Genomic DNA, 21225 nt, shown 5'->3' on the forward strand with positions numbered 1-21225 from the left:
TAAGTCTCATTAATTAGTTCTCCTCTGCAGCAAGTTTTCCTTTATTTTTATTTTCCATTTCTCTTTCCAAAGATCACTGATACGCATAAATATAAGTACCCGATTAATTGCACATATATACATCGAATTCACTATTCACAAATTTCTCTGTGTTGTTATTATTCTATTCGTTCGATTCATTGTTGTTAAAAAACTGACTTAGACATCGGAAAGTCCCCGAACCTCACTCTGATCTTCTCTCGTGTCAAACTTAATTCACGCCACGTCAAGCTAATCCAGTTTTTTACGGCAACAGTTACCCATTTCTTTTGAGTATAGAATGCTGCCATCCAACCAATTCATAGTGGCATGATAGCGACTTGGATTGAGAGAGTAGATATTATAAGATGCATCAGTGAAATATAACCACCCATTTTAGCACAGAAATGCATCTAATTCTAACTTGGGGATATACATTTGTCTGGTACTCCCAAGAATCTATAATAGTTGTCTCCATCTGTCTTTTTGCAGGAGAAAAAATAAAATAAAATAAAATAACAAAGAAGAATGAAACCGGTGAAGCCTAGCTAGTCAGTTGACCGACCAAAGCTGCTTCTTTGTTTGATCTGCTTTTGCTGTAAAACAGAGATTTGTGTTTTGGCAATTTGAATAGGCCAAGGTGGATCCCAACTACTGTTACTAATCCATCTTATAAGCTAGTTTAACAAAGAACTAAACCCCACAACTCCACAAAATTAACTTACGTGGTGAAGGTGAAAATTAACTGCCGCAGGGTATTGGCTATTGGGCACTTGTGGTTGATTAATTATTGAGTTTTTGACTCTCTAGCCGCACCACTTGTTTACCGAATGATGAATGAGTTGATGGTGGATTCTTATTTCTTGCTTATGAAGGCATTGAACCAACCCAAGTCAGATTATAGAGCTTTCGACATATCAACACCCCCTTTCTTTAATTTGGCATATCTGACTCTGTATTTAGGGAAGATAACAAAAGCACGTGGATCATGTTAGAGGGTCTAACCCAAAACCTTAACGAATTAGAAACATTCTTTCTCACATGTGATAGACAATTGAGAGAAAATAACAAAAGAACATATAAACTCTGATACCATATTGAAGGGTGTAACTCAAAACTACAAGACATTAGGTGAAGAGAACTCTTTGAATATATGAAGGCACCAAAGACCCGAACAAACTATAATTTTATAACTCCCCAACATCTCAACAATGCTCTTAGTTAAGTCATGCTAAATATTGGATCTATTTACTGACAAAAAGAAATTCATAGTAAAATTTTTCAAAAGGGAAATCAGTCTCACCTAGAACAAGTGAGTTCTAAATTTCTCCTTTTTTAACTCTGTTTTCTATCCGAGAACCGGGAAATCATGATTTCCACACTACATAAGGCTAAAGAAAAGAAGTAGAAAGGGAGAAGTTCTTCCTTTGTGTATTCTAAAAACAGCAATAAACATAACAGAAGTCGGTAAGACAAATGATACAGGAAAGGTGCTTCTCTTTCCTCATCATCATGTGTTATAAGAAGTATTGAAACCAGTTGTTGGATTGGGAGTTGGTGAGCTTTGCACCGCTCTTATGCAGATCCTAATATACATACCCCTCTTACATAATAAACATTGGGTTTAATAACAGAATCGAGATCTTCTATTTCCGCCTACCCGGTACTGCCATGTGCGTCTCAGACACAGCAGGGTGGTGAAAAGACCGTCTTACCCCTGTCCGAGCGAGGGTAAGACGATCTTTACCGTTTTGCTGTCTTTAACATTAACTCTTTCTCTTCTATTCTGGAAATATGGGTCTATGTGGACCCTATATGGATTATACCATTCTCCATACCCTTATTGGTGTAGCATGTGAAATCCTTCTTGCATCATGGCATCGTGGGAAACCCTCCCCTAATTTGAATTGCGTTTTGACTTGAACATTTATGGACGAGATATTATCCCTCATTGGGTCTAGAAGCATTCTGAAGCAAGGAAATAAAGAAAAATCAGATTTCATAGTATATTCTAAACCCAATTTTTTATTTTTCGATAATCCATACCCAACCAATACCCACAAGAATTTATGAAATAATAAATTCACACTTCCTAGAAAGGCATGGTGAAGTCATATATAAATAATGGGAAAAAGATCGCTACCTAGACCTCTAGAGTCTGCATGCGCGCTGGCCAATGGGAGTGTGTGTGTGTGTGTGTGCAAGCATTGATTTGGATGAGATTCTTGCCTTTCCATGAAATTAACATGGTACTTTTGCACGATTCTATATCTTCGCATAGGAACCAAGCGGACCACATGACCAGGTAGCGTTCTTTTTCCCGATAAATAATAGTACGTGGTACCCTTCCACCAACATGTTAATTGTATTAGAAAGACAGGAAGAGGATTTAATTAATACTAATAATAATATAATAACAGACGAAGGTTTATCTGATTTTGGAGGGCTAAAAACTTGCAACCTCGTGTCTGGTTTATCTGTGGTTTGAATGTTCAGAACCGGCCGAAACCATTCTAAACCAGAAACGAACTCTTTTTGGTTCAATGCTCAGTTTTAATCTATGTTAAGGACTGTTTGGATGTTCATTTTCTGTCTAGCTTACTCTGAAAGGTGTACGTTATTTTATACTCCCGTGACTAATTTGGATCACCTAACGTAAGATCAAATGCCGAAACTTGTCTCATCTTTTGCCATTTAGAAAGTAAATAGAGAGACATTTATGACCAAAAATAAAGAAAAAAGGTTAAAAAGTAGCACAGGGAATCCATTCTCCCTTCCAACGGTTTATGAGCTGGATTGATAGATAAAGTTTGGAAAACCCAACCATTGTCTTCACAACTGTCATCAATCGATTCTAATGCTCTCCGATTCCTAAAACAGGTTGTTTGGAGGCCACACGGGAGGGACATAGGGGACCCAAAAAAACAAAGGATCCTATCTACTTGTTCCGACTTAGGATAATAAACTCATGAGCTTGGTGTAGCTTAGACATTCAATGGTCCGAAGTCATTGACTTCCGTTTTGTTTTGTTTTGGGATTGGAGAAATGGTTGGTACAAGCTTGTGGTAGGAATTCATTCTCGCATGCATATTATTCTTTTGTCACGTGGATAGTTGATGTGATTATTTTATTGTTAGAAAGAGGCCGTGATCTAAATTAGGCATGTTTCAAACTATAGAACCTAATTTAATCAAATACTCTCTCATAAATATACAATTACATGCATATCTCATGTCTTGTATGACCATTCATGCATTAAAAAGTAATCCAATCACTATTGTGCACCACCGGCCAACTTTATGCTAAGAGAGTCCTTTTTCCCGAATCGTTATTCCTTCCAATTTGCTGCCCCCTCCAATTCCTCACATGGGGTGGAAATGACCACCCTACCCTCTGCCCGAAAACACTGCCTAAAGTGGGATCCACTCCCCCTACTAGAGGAATTGGAGGTGATAATTATTCCCTTTTCCCTCCCCCACCCCAACTTTGGGGACCCGGTTTTCCACAATATTTCATGATGAAATCCTGCTCTACAAATGTTTTCTCACGAGTAATTCCCTGTCATCTATAACTCTCCAAGAGATCAGGCAGTGTTATCTTCCCTGAATCGTTGGGGTCAAGCTTTTTGAACTGATTGCAGATCTGCAATATATCTTTCTCTCCTATCTTTCCCATCTCTTTGAGCTTGTAGATAACATACTCTGATTTACTGAAAAATGTCACAAGGGAAAAAAATTATAAATTAAAAAAAAAAAGAAGTAAGACTGTTGAAAATGTTGGAAATTCCGTTGAGTAAATAAAGAACAAAAACTTAATACATCATAACACATGGTCAAATGGATAATATATTAGAGTTTTCTTCCCCATCACTATGCATAGTTAAGTATAATGCTTCACTATTTGTCACATGTCAGTACGTGATAGAGGATCATGCAAGCATCTCATTGGTATAATATTGGTACAAAAGATGTCATTTTGTATTTTATATTCATCTCCATTTGATGGTGTTTTGGTAATTTTACTAAAACTTTGAATCAGAGTGTTATTGGTGAAGCCTGATCTCAGTCCATAAAGTGTTGTGGTGATTCTTCAATGGACCGTTCCGCCTTTGAAACGTGCCAGAATGGCCTAAAAGTGCATACATCAGCGTCGTAGGGCTGATCCCTGTAGAGCTCATCGAGATCTTCGATTTGATATGTATTAAGATATATGTTGGGTTTAGGTTTGAACCAGCCCAGGTGGGTCTCTTGGGTTTCTAGGGACAATTCTGTACTTTCTGGGTTAAGATTTCCTTATAAAGTGTTCTTATCTCTTTGAGAGGGAGAGTAATTGAGGATTTGTATTTTTTGCTTCAGAGAAGTAGTGAAATCGTTCTATCACTCGACCGTGGATGTAGCCTTCCTACTTGGGAGTAAACCACGTAAAATCTTGTCTTGTGTGATTATCTTCTCTTTCTCTTTGTTTTTCTTCTGCAAATCGCCATTCTGGGGCGTTGTTTTTCTAACACAGAGGTTGATCAACTTTCCTTGCTTACTTTAGACTAGAATTTGTCCATGAGATGTATGTGGGTTCCTCTATCCCATGGATTACCCTTTATACCACCAAGTCGCAAATAATGAAGCATTATACTTCATTAGGTATAGTGACGCCTAAAAGGACGCAGGGAGAGGGGTATTAATGATGTGCAGAGGAAATCAAAGAACAATGGGAGAGAAGGTTTATTATCGACTTTGTAGAACATTTATGATCTTAGATGGGTGTATGAAAATTTTTTCCTTAATAGGATAACTATGAGCATAGCAGTCTGCAATATACCTAAAAATATAAGGGCAACAAAAACATTCCAAACATAGTAAGCCAATGCCAATCTCCTAATCAGTAGTTACCACCAAGGAGAGATTTTTCTTTTTTGGTAGACCACCTAGGAGAGATTGAGATAACCTTGGTCAAAGTTGATCTATCAATGAGATTATTCTAACCAAACAGCCAATCAACACTTATGGATGGGCAACAAAATTGATTATGATGAATGAATTCAGGAAAATATAGATCATAATATTGATGGGTAAGATTCTATCATCCAATTCACACAATTAATCTTAAAATATCTCTCCATTAGATCCTACCTGATGGACCTCAGACCAGACTCAGATGCTCAGTGTTCTCTCTGTTGTGGATTTTTAGGTAAAAATCTAGAAATCTTAGTGAATACCCATTATAAGGTGACTTGGGCTCTAACAGCTTCATGAACTATTTCTTCTTCTTCAGGCTCATAATGGGTGTGGAAAACCCATCAAAATTAACCAGTGACCATTCAATTTCAAGCACTCTAGAGACACAGTAACTTGAATCGTAGCTAGTTCCATGATCAAATTTCCATGATAAGCTTGAACTAAACAAAAGCTCCCAATCAAATTTGAAAATCACCAAAAGATAGAAAATACTGAGGGAGGGAGAGAGAAAGATTATAAAAAAGTGATAAAAGGTGGAAGGAATAAGGATAAAAAGCTGCAGAAACCAACCTGATGAAACCATGGTGATTGACATCGGCGGCAAGCAAATCCTCAACAGTGATATCACGATGCAAAACCCAATTGGTAATTCTACGATGTCTCTTATCAATCCTTGCCTCCGCCAAGTAAAGGAACGCTTGTGCCACGGCAAGTGTGGAGAAGAGAAGCCAAACAGAGGCGAATAGCCTCCCAGGCAAAGTCTTGAAGGCCCTATCACCGTAACCAACGGTCGTAACTGACATAACCGACAAATAAACAGAATCGATCCACCCCAAATCCTCCACGAAATACAAGATCATAGTCCCTGTGCCAATGCACAAAATTACGACCCCAAGTGCAAGCCCCACCTTTATCCTTATCCTCATTCTCCCCTTCTCCAAGTCGAAAATGTACTTCTTCGCCGAAAATCCTCCGGCACGGGCACCGGCACCGGCACGAATGGTGGTCAAGATCATGTTGTCCTGCAAGTCCAGCACGTAATTTACCACCCCACTTAGCAAGATGTCTATGAACCCAAAACCCACGAGTACGAAGGCGCATGCGAACAATTTGGTGGCGGGCGTCAAAGGGGCGATGTCGCCGTACCCGATTGTGCACATGGTGACAATGCAGAAGTAGAGAGCGTCGACGACGGGATGGGTTTCAAGTCCCGAGAAATAGTCTCGATTAAAGGAATAGATTAGCACGCCCACAGAGAGATAGATGATGAGGAATAAGATGGATTGCCTGACGATGATGGAATTGGCGTCCAACTGAGGTTTCTGGATCTGGGTTTGGTGTTGCCTAAGGTCTCGCACAACTGCTATAGCCGGGGCAGTCTTGCAGCGATGGATACCACCACCGGCCTTCTTACGACCATCGAGTGGTCTGAAGTCTCTGAAAGTGGAGGAGGATAAGGACGATGATGATGATGGGACGATTTCGGTCTCTTCAGTTTCTCTTAATCTTGAGGGACTGGGGAATCTTGAAGGAGGAGGAGGAGGAGGGAGGAGGAAGAGGAGGAGACATCTTCGTTTTCATCCACAAACTATGGAGGAAGACTGGGAAGAACCACGCCACCACGCCATTTTTAACCGGGTTTGCATTAGCGAAGTAAAGAAAGTGAAAGAGGTCCCAGTGTCCCACTGCGAAATTGAAATTAATGGTGGGAGTGAGACAGTTTACTGACTCTTGTGTGTTTGGCAGTATGTGCTTTAGATATCCTGCAATTATAGAGAAGTGTTTTCTGTTTGGTAGCGTGGTTCCTACACCAATGTTGGGGCTAGTGGAAACCCGTACGTAGAAGCATAGCATCAATGAGAATGGATCTTCGGGCGAAATGCAATTTTGGAGAAGAGATGTCGATGTCTGGCAGCAGCTGCATTCAATGGTTCATATCAAAGAGATCGAACCGATGGATGCAATAGCTGCCAGGTATCGACATCTCCAATTCGCATTGCCGCATTGCCACATTTTAGAAATTGGAGAGGATAATAATCCAACATAAGTGCCAATAAGACCGCATACAAAAACATCAATAAGGATAAGATCTTTATTTTTAAGGAGGCAGGGCAATCATTCTCAGACACAATGTATGGATGCATAGAACCATGGATCCGGATCCTTTTGAATGAAAAACGCATCCAATGAGTGCCTAATGAGCATCCAGTGACAGCCCAACCATTGAATGCCTCAATGAATATTTATTGGGTGATCTCCTCATTGAAGAAGATCCCGATGCCAGAACCACACTCCAGGACAGGCTCCTTCTTCAATTATTTCAATTATTATTATGTTCTGATTCTGAAGGCCGCTTTCTCTCTTTCTTGGATAGAGGGATTCTCTTACCAAAAATATAAAGATAAGAGGGATCCCATGTCTGAGTCGAAGTTATGCTCGGAAATTGTGTATCCACAATATTTAAGATTCGATTTACAGTGATGGGTTAGTAGGGATAAGTAATGAAAGAGACCCATTGGTCGGACCCGGAAAGGATAGGACCATAATGAGGGATGAAATGGAATTAATTATTGAAGCAGCACAAGACTCAAGAGTTGAGTGAGTCAACGAAACTTGACAAAGGAGCAAGTTCAGTGAAATTTCATTAAAATTATTGAAATATTTTGGTATTGGGCAAAAGAATGCGTAGCCCCTGCATCAAGCCTGTCTTTAGGGTGATGCTTATACGCATGTTTCTATTGGCCAACATGTGCATGCAAGCTCAAGAGGCCCAGACAACGATTTCTTTTCTATAAAACGATCATTAAACTAAGGAAAAATTTCATGGGCAACCCCAGTAAATATATCTAATAGAACTTATGCACTATGGCTATCACTGGTCTGCTGCATGCGTAATCCTATAGGCTTATCAGTTAATTGGAACTTTTGGACAGCCCAAATGTGATCAAGTTTTATTATAGCAATGCTACATATTTGCCGCGTCGAAACCATTGGATATCGAGGGAGGGGCTGGATTGATTTGTGTCAACTTTCAAACCCAAATTCAATCAAATAAATCCTCATATATGTTCACTAAGAATTCCCTTCTATAAGAAAACGTCCCAAGACCCTTTTCCATCTAACGTTTCCCACAGGTACATCTCTATTGTTCCTCAAAACTGTGGACCAAATCTAAACACCCCCCACCCCCAAACAAACACACAAAAAGAAGCATAAATATGAGGAAAATATTGGGAAAAGCTGTATGGTTGGAAAGCTTCTATTAGTCATTGTTTAAGAATGTGAGTCTTCGAAATTCCTAGAATTGGGATGCAATGCTGCATCTTTGGCAGGAGGGATGCGGTTGATAGTTGATACAAAGGAAATAACATACCAGATTTTTTGCTTATGTCTCGAAGAAACGGAGCTCAACCATGGCTTCTCGATGTTTGGTGGAATACCATAGCACGGCCTTTGCTGAACCAAGAACTTGTAAGGCATATTCAATGGCAAAAACTGACTCATGTACATGGGCATGCCAACCTCTGTTGTTCAAATCCAATCCAAGCCTTGAATCAACTCGAACGCTAAAAGGCCCACCAATCTGCATTGCAAAGGGGGCAAAATACCCAAAATGGTTCTCAGAAAATAAGCAAAGTCAACAGTGAAACAACTAATAAACAAATTACAAAACAATATTATCATAGACCTATAAATGGTAGATATTGAATTTTTCACCCACACACATTTGGCTTCACCCATGATATACAAGATGCCATAAAACGACACTTCAGCTGGGTAAATTCTGGCCAACCAATTAAATGGCATTCTATTTGGACCACCAATAATAGAGGCAGTGTAAGTGCATCAAAAGTACCAGCCCACGAATAAGAAGTCTGCACCCAAAATGGTTCGCTTTATATCCAAAGATCTCATTCCACCCTCTCCCCTCTTCATAGAGCCATCACGACGATTCATTAGAGATCCATTTAAATAAATCAAGAATAAATGCATGAAATCATATTCGGCCATTAGGATTGTTCAAGATGAATGTAGATGATTCAGTCTAGAACCACAAAAGGTTAGTTTAGTTTGTTGGAAACTTCATGAGGAAAACTCAGGTTTGTTGGCCACGTGGCTTAGGAAATTCCTAAAGGGATTTTCTTATTAACACCCTTTAAGGTGTCAAATAATTTGTAACTGTGGCAAAGCTTGATCTCAACAACCAGAACCTGCGAAGAAGAAGAAGAAGAGACAAGAAGAAGCCATGAGAGGGCGAAGAGCCAGAAAACGATAGATTGGATACCTCTATCATGGACTGGCTATCAGCTTTATAAAACAGGAACTGACTCTTAGTAGAAAATCTACTATGAGGCAAAGACCAAGTACAATGACTAATTATAAAGAAAGTAAATAACCTCCTATGTCTAATCACAGTGGGCAATAACTAAATAGACGTAACTAACTATAAGTTTAGAACTCAGAAATAATCCCACGGTACACGTACACTGTTCCATGGAACACGCCCCACGATACACAGTTTAACACTCCCCCTCAAGCTAGAGTATGTGTGTGTGTACATGTATGTATATATATCAAAGGCTCTAGCTTGAAATAGATATTAACAACAGAACTAGTCTTGAACATATATAGCACTCGTAGACACCAGTGAGCACAGAGAGAACTTCATTCTATAGCAATACCAACTTAAGAACGCCAATCATCAGTAGCAATACTATAGAAAACTCTTCGTGTCGAATAAATCTAGATAGCAATGAACAAAAAGCGGTCAAAGAACACCCACCGTGATTCAATATATCAAAATCATATGCCTTTCTTAAGGAAGGCAAGTAGTAATCTTCACAAAGAAGACAGATAAAAGTACAACATAGGTGGCTACGAACCAATGGTAAAAGTGTGGTATAGGTTACTGTGGACCACTGATAAAGTGTAGTATAGATTACTACAGACCACTGATAAAAGTGCATTATAGGTTACTGTGAACCATAAGTAGCAACATAAGATTGCTGGGAACCACAAGTAGCAACAGAAGGTTGTTGGGAACCACAAGTAGTAGCATAAAATTGCTAGGAACCACAAGGAGGAATCTTGTTACTAAATACCACGAGTATAACCATCTTAATAAGAAAATATTGTTGCTGAGGACATGAGCAGAGGACACGAACAAACAAATGATAATAATCTTCAGCTGATGATTAGGGCAGATAACAATAATAATCTTAGAATACCATATGATAACTCCAATCTTCAAATGTGGAAGACAATAACAGCTTTTGATAATGACATAATGATATGTAACTTTAAAATAATTTTTGAAAACCCCTATTTTTACCCGACTTAAAGAACTTTTGAGAGTAAGACAAGGGCAATTAAAAAAAGGTGTCAAGTTCTAAATACACCTATAGAGGTGTCATTTAGAAAGTCCCATCCCTAAAGGAACCGAGGAGCTGAGGGCATTCAGTTATCAGTTCAAAATTTGGTGTAGCTCCAAATAGTTGACAATCTGGTTCAGCAAAGAGTTTTTATTACTTCTGTCATGGGAAGCATTTAAAGACTTTTTCCTAAGTTGAATGACATGGAAATAAGGAACATGTGGTAGCACAACAGTGCATCAGAAACTCCATAATTTTCTCCCAATCACAAGACCAGAACAAGAGCTGAATGTGTTTCAATATCAATATATAGGTTCTCATAACCTATCAATATATATATATATAGGGGAAAGTGATGCAGCTCCAAGAAGGAAGAAGAAGAAGAAGAGGCCCTGAACTTAGGGTTTGAATAGGGAGCCATAGATTAGGATTTATTATTTTCCATACTTAGTTTATTTTCTTGTTTTTAGATTGAACCGGTTTAGAATTGGTTGCATCCAATTGGTTCAATGGGTCTAATTTAAATGAAGTGTTCCTATTGGTTAATAGGTTCTTATATCCTATTGGCTAATATGGAATCTACTTTAAATTAGTTGTTTTTAAGTTAGATTCTTTTATTTTAAGTTAGTAGCGGTAGTTAGGACATTTACTGTTTTAATTTAATTAAGTTAGATTAGAACTCTCCCTTCCACGATTTTAGAAGGAAGAGACATTAAGTTGTACTAGGATTTGGCTTAGGCCTTTATTATAAATAAAGTAGATCGTGGAGGGCTCCCCCACAGATTATTTGAATTTAAAAAACAGATTTCGTGGCTGCCATTGCTGCTGTTCCTTGCTCCCCTATGTGAGTGTGCATCCTTGTGGACTTCAAGGTGGAAGGGTGGGTGGATTCCTGTGACTCTTTATGCCGTGACGGCTTGGAGGATCTCTCTTCGAAGGTGGTTTCATCCTTCAAACATTCAAGCTACTGCCGGTGGATTCCAGTGTGAGTTTGAATTTTAATTTTCTGTTTTATGCTTTCCTTCCCTTCCCCATTCGATCTCCTTTTCTTTTTCTGTTTTATTTTCATAAACCCTAGGAGGATCTCAGTTCTGTCCAGATCTGTTTACCCATCAGAAATCATCCAAACTTTGACCACAGCATCCCCTCACAGTCCCCTAAACTCGATCCTAAGCCCAGCCCTATCCATCCATCTAAACTCTAGTTTTAGTAGTTTTCCTAATTTCTAAAACCCGAAACCCTAACCCTAATTCTGCAGGAATTTTAAACTGAACCAAATCCTGTTTTTTTTTTATATCATAATAGTCCCCTAAACTTGCATATTAAAACCATATAAGACCCATTCCCAAATTCCCATCCTAAACCCTAGAATTAACCTAAAACCTAGGCTGTCCATGTGAACCAGCAGCCCTTTTTTGCTATTTATTCTGTTATCTGGCTCCTAGTAGGTCTCCTACCCATCTAGGACTACATTATTTGGTATCAGAGCCATGGATGAACATGGCAATCCGGTGCTGCCACAACCACCCGACCCTATGGCAGCAATGTTCGAGCTGTTTCAGAGATTTACAGCTGATCAGAAGACCTTGTTTGAGGACTTCAGAGCTGAACAGAGAGTTATGGCAGAGAGGCTGCAAGTAATTGAGCATAGACAACCTACACTTAATGGGGACAGCAATGTACCCATAGAAGAAGACAGGTACCAACTCCATTCAGTGGTACAGAGACTGCCTGACAGAGATGGGAACCCCAGAGATGACTACAGGGGTTATAGAGATGGACACAGAGGTCCCAAGGACAGATTCAGGACTGACCGAGATGATAGGGATGATAGAGATTATTATAGAGATCGTCTGGACAGACCTAGACATGCCCGTGAACCTTCTCGGGAACACAAAGATCACCACCGAGGCTACAAGATAGAGATAGAGAAGACCGGGACAGAGACAGAGTTCGGCAGCCTACTTTTGAGGAGTATATGAGGTCCTACTTCACTGGAGACTAGGGTACTAATCGGCGCCATACAGGCAACCAAAAGGTGAAGCTTGAGCTGAAAGAATTCGATGGTAACTCTGACCCCTAGGTATTTTATGATTGGCTTGTTGCAATAGAAGATTATTTCGACTGGTATGATTTATCTAAAGAAGGGAAAATGAAGTTAGTCCGTGCTAAACTTGTCGGACCTGCACATGAGTGGTGGAGAACTGCTGAAAGAGAGATGGACTTTAATGAGACTGCACCCCGCACTTGGGAAGACATGAAATATGACCTGAGCAAGCAATACTTACCAAGGCACTTCAGGTCTCAGTTGCAGGATAAATTCAACTCCCTCCGCCAAGGAACCATGACTGTAACTGAGTACATGAGGCAATTCGATGCTCTTTCTTCTCGCACTGGCATTAGGGAGGAGGGCATCCAAATGCTTTCCAGGTTCAGGTTGGGTCTGTCAAGTGAGATCAACAGGACAATTGGGGTAGTTGACGTTGCAGACGTTCGAGATTGTTTTGAGAAGGCCTTGAAAGTAGAGGAGTTATTAGCTTCAAGTAAACAGCCGGGGTCTACCTCCAAGCCGGCCTACATCAACAATAGCACCTCAAAACAAGGTTCGTCCATAGGCAACATCTCTCGCCCTGTTGTTCCCCCACGTGTGGATGATAAGGGCAAGGCTCCTATGGGCCGAAATGACCCCTTTACTTGTTATTACTGTCAAGACAATGGACACATTGCTAGGGACTGCCCACACAAGAAGAAGCCTCTCAACGTGGCTGAAAAAGAAGAAGTTCAAGGTGAAGATGAAGACCAAGGCGGCATTCATATTCATGCACTCCCTCCTGATGATGATGTTGATTATTTTGATGATGATGATTCACGAGGTGTTCATATGGTACTTCAAGAGGCTGCTGCCCAGCCAGCATTCCAGCCTTCTTCATCCGTCAAAGAGCTGCTGTCCGCATACAAGCTTGAACCATCCGTTGAAGATAATCTGAAGAAACTTGTTCCTGATTTGGAAGACCATTCGGTGATCTCCAGCCATTCATCGGAGATGAATGATTTCAAGACAGGGAGAGTTGATGTAGCTCCAAGAAGGAAGAAGAAGAAGAAGAGGCCCTGAACTTAGGGTTTGAATAGGGAGCCATATGTTAGAATTTATTATTTTCCATACTTAGTTTATTTTCTTGTTTTTAGATTGAACCGGTTTAGAATTGGTTGCATCCAATTGGTTCAATGGGTCTAATTTAAGTGAAGTGTTCCTATTGGTTAATAGGCTCTTATATCCTATTGGCTAATATGGAATCTACTTTAAATTAGTTGTTTTTAAGTTAGATTCTTTTATTTTAAGTTAGTAGCGGTAGTTAGGACATTTACTGTTTTAATTTAATTAAGTTAGATTAGAACTCTCCCTTCCACGATTTTAGAAAGAAGAGACATTAAGTTGTACTAGGATTTGGCTTAGGCCTTTATTATAAATAAAGTAGATCGTGGAGGGCTCCCCCACAGATTATTTGAATTTAAAAAACAGATTTCGTGGCTACCATTGCTGCTGTTCCTTGCTCCCCTGTGTGAGTGTGCATCCTTGTGGACTTTAAGGTGGAAGGGTGGGTGGATTTCTGCGACTCTTTACGCCGTGACGGTTGGGAGGATCTCTCTTCGAAGGTGGTTTCATCCTTCAAACATTCAAGCTACTGCCGGTGGATTCCAGTGTGAGTTTGAATTTTAATTTTCTATTTTATTCTTTCCTTCCCTTCCCCATTCGATCTCCTTTTCTTTTTCTGTTTTATTTTCATAAACCCTAGGAGGATCTCAGTTTTGTCCAGATCTGTTTACCCATCAGAAATCATCCAAACTTTGACCACAGCCTCCCCTCACAGTCCCCTAAACTCGATCCTAAGCCCAGCCCTATCCATCCATCTAAACCCTAGTTTTAATAGTTTTCCTAATTTCTAAAAACCCGAAACCCTAACCCTAATTCTGCAGGAATTTTAAACTGAACCAAATCCTGTTTTTTTTTTTTATATCATAATAGTCCCCTAAACCTGCATATTAAAACCATATAAGACCCATTCCCAAATTCCCATCCTAAACCCTAGAATTAACCTAAAACCTAGGCTGTCCATGTGAACCAGCAGCCCTTTTTTGCTATTTATTCTGTTATCTGGCTCCTAGTAGGCCTCCTACCTATCTAGGACTACATTAAAAAGTTTTCATACACGGCTGTGTAAGCAGTGCATGTGAGAGAGTGGGAGTTTCAAGACATTAATTAATGGGTGGGGTTTATGACTTTTCCAACTCTTTGTGAGAGGGGACATGACCGTGAATGCGTACACGGCAGTGTACGAAATCTTTGGCCATATATATATATATATATATAATTCCTCATGGGATTTGCTTTTAAGCTTTAAGTACTTAATATTGGAAATTTAGGATTTGGCTCATCAATTCAAATGGCAAGTTCTCATCTTAATCTTCATCAAACTTGGAGCAAATATAACCTCATTAAGATGTTTTCAAGTATAAAATTATTTGGAAATCTTCTACTCCTCCAAAGATAAATACATTTTGAGTGGGAGATGGCCCACAACAAAATAAAACTGGTGAGATGTTTCAGAGACAGGAAAGGTTGGGATTTTCATGTGCATGCAAAAATGTGCCCATCAAATGGTGAATCAGTAAATCACCTTTACAGGCATTTCTTGCATAATGTAAATAATAAGAGAAGAAGAAAGAGAGAGAGACGATAGCTTTTGTGTAACCTTGGGAGTTACAACCTTGCATTGAAGCTCCTATTCAACTAAATTTATATCAACTAAAACAGGGATATAACTGGAAATAAAACATAAAAAATAAAGAACCAAAAATACCCCTCACCTATCTCGGTATTAGCGTCAGATCAAGCTAGCGCTAATACTGAGACCTATTAAGTCTCGATTTACACGTACCATTTTCTGAATCTCTTTAATTTGAGATGGGGAGATCCCTGAACTTCAACTGATACACACAGGGTTATGGATTCCCAGTGGAAAAGGGGGGGAAACAATCCTGAAGGCTTTCGTGACTTGTCTGGCTATGGTCAATTTGAGACTTAGAAGAAGAACAACAGGATTATTCCTGAAAGAACATGAGCGATTCAGGAAATTCTCAACGTCATTTTTATCAAAGTTGATTCACCCTGCAGTGGTCCAGCAGGTTACTGGAGGTATTTCTCTTGATTTCCCTACTAAACAGGAGAGAAAATTATGAAGGCATATCTGTCATTGTGAAAAATTCCAAGGCATTCGGAAGTGGTTAGTCAAGCATTGGGATCACCTAATACATCTCCTAATAAAGAAGTGGCTTTGATTAGGTTTTATGACCAATGTGACTCTAATTGGTCAGCCATCAGCAAATTTTACTATGGCTAGGAAAAGTCAGAAGCATTTAGAGAATCTTTTTATATTGGTGGTAGACATTCAGAATGATTCTATGGTTAATCATTTTATCGTTTCCTGAGAAATATTTTGCTCCTGCCTTTTTTAAATTGTACTATTTCTCCTTCTATCTATTAATAAATTTATCACTTATAAAATATAAAAAAAAACATAAAGGAGAAGGTCCAACATAAATATGTTTAAGAGTAATACATCCTACAGTGATAAGTAAGAAAATTGCACATTCTCAATTTCATAAGGTGTCCAGACAATGGCAGTTTCAGTAATTAATATCTATCAGCACAATTATCGATGCAATAACATTTGCCATTACTAAAAAATGGCCAGAACAGGACACATGTAAGCAAATTGATTTGAAATTGGTGTCATGATGCTCCAATCTCAATGCATGCTAGGAAAAGGTTGTCACTTAGCCTACTGATGACCCATTTTCTGGGAAAAAATATGTACCTGTTGTTGAAGAGAGAGGGTGACATCTGGGCAAATTGCTTGAACTGCCTTCAAATCAGGTGTTTGAGAATGGTAAAGATCTTGTGCCAGACATGCCGCCCCAGCTACAAATTTTGAACCTGACGGGAAATCCAGGCGCGCATGTAACCTGGTAAGATCCAAGAAGAGTCTTTGGAAGTGGCCATGCTGAGCTGTATAGGAAACAGATGCAAATAAATCTGCCAAAAGGGCAGACTTTTTTCCAGAGGAGTATAGACTGAAGCCCCCAGGGCCCAGCACTGCATCTTTTCCTTGTGATCTCACGGAATTGTCTCCAAAAGATGCAGTAACTACAGTACCTGTTTGTGCAAGAAATGGAGACGTTTAGTGAGAATAAATGTGGGATCAGGAGTCAGGATAAAAAGGTTAGGATGCTAAGAGGCACCAACAAGTTTGGAATTCCTGGAAAATAAGCATGTAGTCTATGTGCACTGGAACCTTGCAATTATTGTCTGATTCAAGGTAACAAATATCGATATCGGTCAGCTTATCGGGAGGATGGTTTTAAGAGACGCAAGATATGCTAATGATACACATGGAAACACTTAAAAGTGCATAGATATGCTTAGGATACATGCAAAATAATGTTTTGAAGCATAATACACCTTAAATAAGCAGTAATTAGGCCTGAGTATAGGAAGTTAGGTGGTCGGACCTAATATCCACCATGTGGAGGTCATTCGGAGCCCGAATTTTGTGTACAAGTATGCTCCATGATGCCTGATTACTTGTTGATTTTGAGACCTTGATCTCATCATTTGATGAATTTTTTTTGAGATCCAATTTGGGCCAACAAGATGAAAAATATATGGAGTCGATCGGGTTATATATGCTTTGAACATTATTTTTTATTAATAAGTGTGTATATATATATACTTGGTTTAGCCTTTTAATGACAATTGAGTCATCTTTGGGATTACGTGTCAGTAGACTAAAATAATAGGGGTGTTTGGGCCATTAGAGTCATACTTAGAAGCTCCACTCAGGTTGCATCGTTAAACGTCCTTGTGGTTGGAATTTTTTTCACTCCTTTTCACCATTTTGCAATTCCTACCTGTCCCGTATATAAGTTAGCATGAGAAATCTTAATTACCTCTGCAAAGAGTGAGGGTGGGGGGTGGGGGGTGGGGGGTGGGGAGAGAAGGGAGAGAGGTGTTTCGCATTCGTCTTACGACCTTATAGGACATTGGTACAATGTTTTTCGAAAGGGCCAAAATAAAACACACTAAAATATTGGGACTTGCAGCAGCGAGGAATACGACTTACATTGGCAGCTGAGCACCGGTGGCCAGGTAAGTCTTCTTCCTTCTCCTTTTCCTCCTCTTTTCATTTTTTCCTTTTCTTTTTTGCAGCACTGATGTCATCTGCCAACTGCCGACGGCCTTACTGCTGCTGGCTGTGGCTGTGGCGGTGGCTCTGCTGCTACGACAGCGGCGTTGTCGAGACATCTCTGTGTGTCTCGGGTCATAGAGACTGCCTCGGGTCGATACGACCCAAGACATTTTTTTTTCCTGTTTGGTATCAGGGGTGTCTTGTCTCGGTAACTATCATATGTGATACGTATCAGGCCGATATGATACTTGATACATCGGTCTGACTTCTCCATGTTTTTTTGCCATTATTTTTGCATCATTCAGGACTATGGAGGACAAAAAAAAAAAAACATATCCAACAAATTACATGATCGAGGACTCAGGGCTTTCTAAATCCAAATAGGTTTGAAGCATATGCAGGTAGTCTTGCTAACATTTTCTAGTTCCAATCCAAGCAAAGAAGATAACCATACTGGAAATCACCTTGCTAAATGATCCTAACCAACTGATCAATTGTATTTCCTTAACAAGTTAACTAAATTTATCTTGGGAAGCATGCTTTAAGAAGTAAGCAGAAGGTCTACGCATGAAATTGGGGACCACACAGAAATGGGGAAATCACTTTCTCCTTTGGGAGGGTTTACACTTGAGATCCCTGCCATTGAGATCTGCAAAACATTGGATCAGCAGCTCTTGCATAAAAGCCAGGTTTAGTCAGCACAAGCAAGATGACCATTTTTTTCCATCATCGTTATCATGACTTGATTATCCTATCCAATTCATCAACTATGAAACTGGAGATTCATAAGACTACATCACGTTGGGAAACCGAATTACGAGGGATGGAGAAGCAGCATCTTACCAATGATTCCTGATGCGGAAATGTGAGGATCTGACAGGAAAATGTCATATGGTTGCACCATTTTCAATTTGCCAGCTTCATTTCTCCAGATGTCCACATCTTTTTTAATAGAGAAGGCTTGTTTGACACAAATCCCAGGGAGTAAAGTAGGAGGTATCTGACCTATCTGATTGCCATCAAACTGCTTGGGCTCCCCTCCATTATAATGTATGCTGAAGTGATTGCTGAAGCCAGAGTCGGAAGCAAGAGAAGCCAGATCAATTGTCATCAACAATGGCACATCCCAATAAGTACCAGCCTTGTCCACAAACAGTTCAGGCCATACCGCTTCAACAGTTAAATCATGCCATGGAAACTGCAAACAAGTAAATAATCAAAACAGAGTCATGCAGCTTATCATAATACCATTCTGTTAAAAGGGAAAATTCATTTATCAGGTAAATCCAAATCATGATAAAGAGATCTACAAGAAGACACTTTCTATGTCACCCGCCAAAGAAATGAGAACTCCATACCACAAATGGCAGCACCTTGACAACTTAGAAATGATCCTACTAGAGGATGACTGATAAGTGATAGCAACGAGTAGCAAAGTGCACAGGCCGAGAGGAGAGAATATGCATACTAGAACAGATAAGTAGAGTATTAAATTAAACAAGACAACCCCATATGCATTGACCAGGAAAAAAATCTTAAGGTCAATTACATTGCTATTTCTTGTTTTCAGGGGAGGGGGGAATCAAAATGGATCTAACAAGTATCGATATTGAATAGGTTTAGACACTTGCCTTGTGATAAAAAACTGCCTTGTTTCGAGGTCTCTTCTGTTCACCATATACATCTGAGCTCACAAGTAATGTACTGTCAGGTGTGATCAGGAATTCTAAGAACAAACCACTAGCATAAATGGATTTACTGCAAAGGATTCTCCCAATGTTTCTCAACCATGATGAGTCCAGGGTGTTGTTTGATCGGCACTCTTTTACAGAAGATATTAATTTCTGCAAATTCAGCTGGCCCAACACAGTAGCAAACCTGCATAACTTCAAACCCCAAATATCAATTAAAATAAACTCAAGTGGCATAAAAAAGATCAGAACTACTCACTATAAGAACATGATTATAATTGAGCACTGAAACCAAATTGCCAGATTGTTTCTTTTGTCTACAAACTTCCACCAGGTAGGAAAAACATAAGCTACACAAAGTTATACTGGTAAGCATGCCAAATATGAGAATGTAAGGAGCCACCAGTTTGATGTAAGGATCCCACATAAGGAAACACCAGAAAAAAGTAAAAAATGCAATGGATTTGGACAATTCCACAAGGCGGACCAGCCAAATGGTGCGGTTTCTACCATTCTATAGCAATTCCAAGTAAAGCATGATTTTGTTTCGAGATAGTCTTTATGGTTTACCAGTCCCGTCCCAAAGACGTGCTGAGTTGATGAAGCTTTAGGAAGCAACTTGAATAGCTAAAACCTCGAGTATTTGGTTTACATATGAGAAGATAAGAGGGGGATGGGGAGGAGAGAATAATTGGTGCTTCGTCTCGGTCCAATAATAATAACTACGAATGAGATAAGCGAGTCCCCACTAGAAGAGCTCCACCAGAGTCAATTCCTACCTTACATTGATTAAGAAGTTGGGAACGAATACATGAAAGAAAATGCAACAACCGGAATTTGTAATACGGAAGAAAAAAAAAAAAGTGGGGAGTGAGGGGTCTTTCGAAAAGGAAGACATACAAGTTTTCACGGAAAGGGAAGGTGAGTACGCGTTGCAGAGATAAACCGTGGCTGCCACTGGAAGGATCACCAACGTAAGAAGGAACGAAAGGCATATACATGAAACGCTGCATAAAGTCAATCTGCTTGGGCCTCGAAAGCCTGGTCCCTCTCGACAGACCTAAAGGCAGAGGGTCTCCACGAACAGGGCGCGCGACCCCGTCAATAACCCTCGGAGTGGACATGTCCAGATCCCAAAATCCAGCATCCATTGCCCATCTCAGATTCTTCATGATCGTCAAAAGCAAACTCAAATTAAAGTTAAAACGCACCCTTGTTCAGCTGTTCCGCTTGTGTCGTCGATTTCAAGTTTCAAGTTTCAACCCTGAAAACAGACAGCTCTGGATTTGAGATTCACCATTTTCGGCGAAAGGGAAAATCCTATCAGTTCATCTCTTCTTCTTCTTCTTGTGTGTGGCAGTGTCAGTGAACTAATATGTGATTGAATTCCGGCCGAACACGAGTCAACCTAGGGAACCCGTCTTGGCCTGGAATGAGATACCTTGGCCTAAGGCAGGACAGGACTGGAAATTTTAGGGCTTGAGTCAGGGTCGGGTTAGGGTTGAGCCTGGCCCGATCCAATCCAATCATATTTTAAGTTATATCGTAAAATATATATTGGGTAGTAGTTTTCTTTCCGTAAACCACACTCCCATGTGTCTATCTCTCTCCTCCTTAAAATAAAGGGCGCATGTGTCTTTTCATATGGGGAGTTAAGAGACTCATGGGAGTGCTGGTGTGGGCCACAATCCCAGAGAGAATTCTTTTTTCCATATATATTATAAACCTTAAACGTTACATAATATATTATATATATGAAGATAATAAATGATATAATATATTTTAAGGACAATTTCTTAGATCCACTAAATAAGAACTCAAATTACAAGATAAAGTTGAAGCTTGATATGTCCAAGGCCTATGATAGGGTTGAATGGGGATTTCTCCTGGCATTATTTAGATTTTTGGGGTTCAAGCGTTCAGCCCCACCTGGCTCAGGCTTGTC

General features: G+C 39.7%; 2 protein-coding genes across 2 annotated transcripts; both read right to left on the bottom strand.

Annotated features, from left to right (window-relative positions):
• Positions 1-3575: 3575 nt before the first annotated feature.
• LOC122672569 (two-pore potassium channel 5-like) lies at positions 3576-6598 on the bottom strand. The gene is made up of 3 exons (XM_043870028.1): positions 6594-6598; positions 5541-6539; positions 3576-3727 (listed from the first exon to the last, which is right to left on the bottom strand). The coding sequence occupies exons 1-3, from the start codon at positions 6596-6598 to the stop codon at positions 3580-3582; spliced, it is 1152 nt and encodes a 383-aa protein (XP_043725963.1). The 3' UTR covers positions 3576-3579.
• Positions 6599-8324: 1726 nt separating this feature from the next.
• Positions 8325-20528, bottom strand: LOC122670339 (protein TRIGALACTOSYLDIACYLGLYCEROL 4, chloroplastic). Its single transcript, XM_043867177.1, has 5 exons — positions 20181-20528; positions 19221-19467; positions 18433-18787; positions 16219-16556; positions 8325-8553 (listed from the first exon to the last, which is right to left on the bottom strand). Exons 1-5 carry the CDS (start codon positions 20450-20452, stop codon positions 8356-8358), a joined length of 1410 nt encoding a protein of 469 aa, XP_043723112.1. The 5' UTR covers positions 20453-20528; the 3' UTR covers positions 8325-8355.
• Between the last annotated feature and the right edge of the window lie 697 nt (positions 20529-21225).

Source organism: Telopea speciosissima, chromosome 8, assembly GCF_018873765.1.
Source record: "Telopea speciosissima isolate NSW1024214 ecotype Mountain lineage chromosome 8, Tspe_v1, whole genome shotgun sequence".
Taxonomy (NCBI): Eukaryota; Viridiplantae; Streptophyta; class Magnoliopsida; order Proteales; family Proteaceae; genus Telopea; species Telopea speciosissima.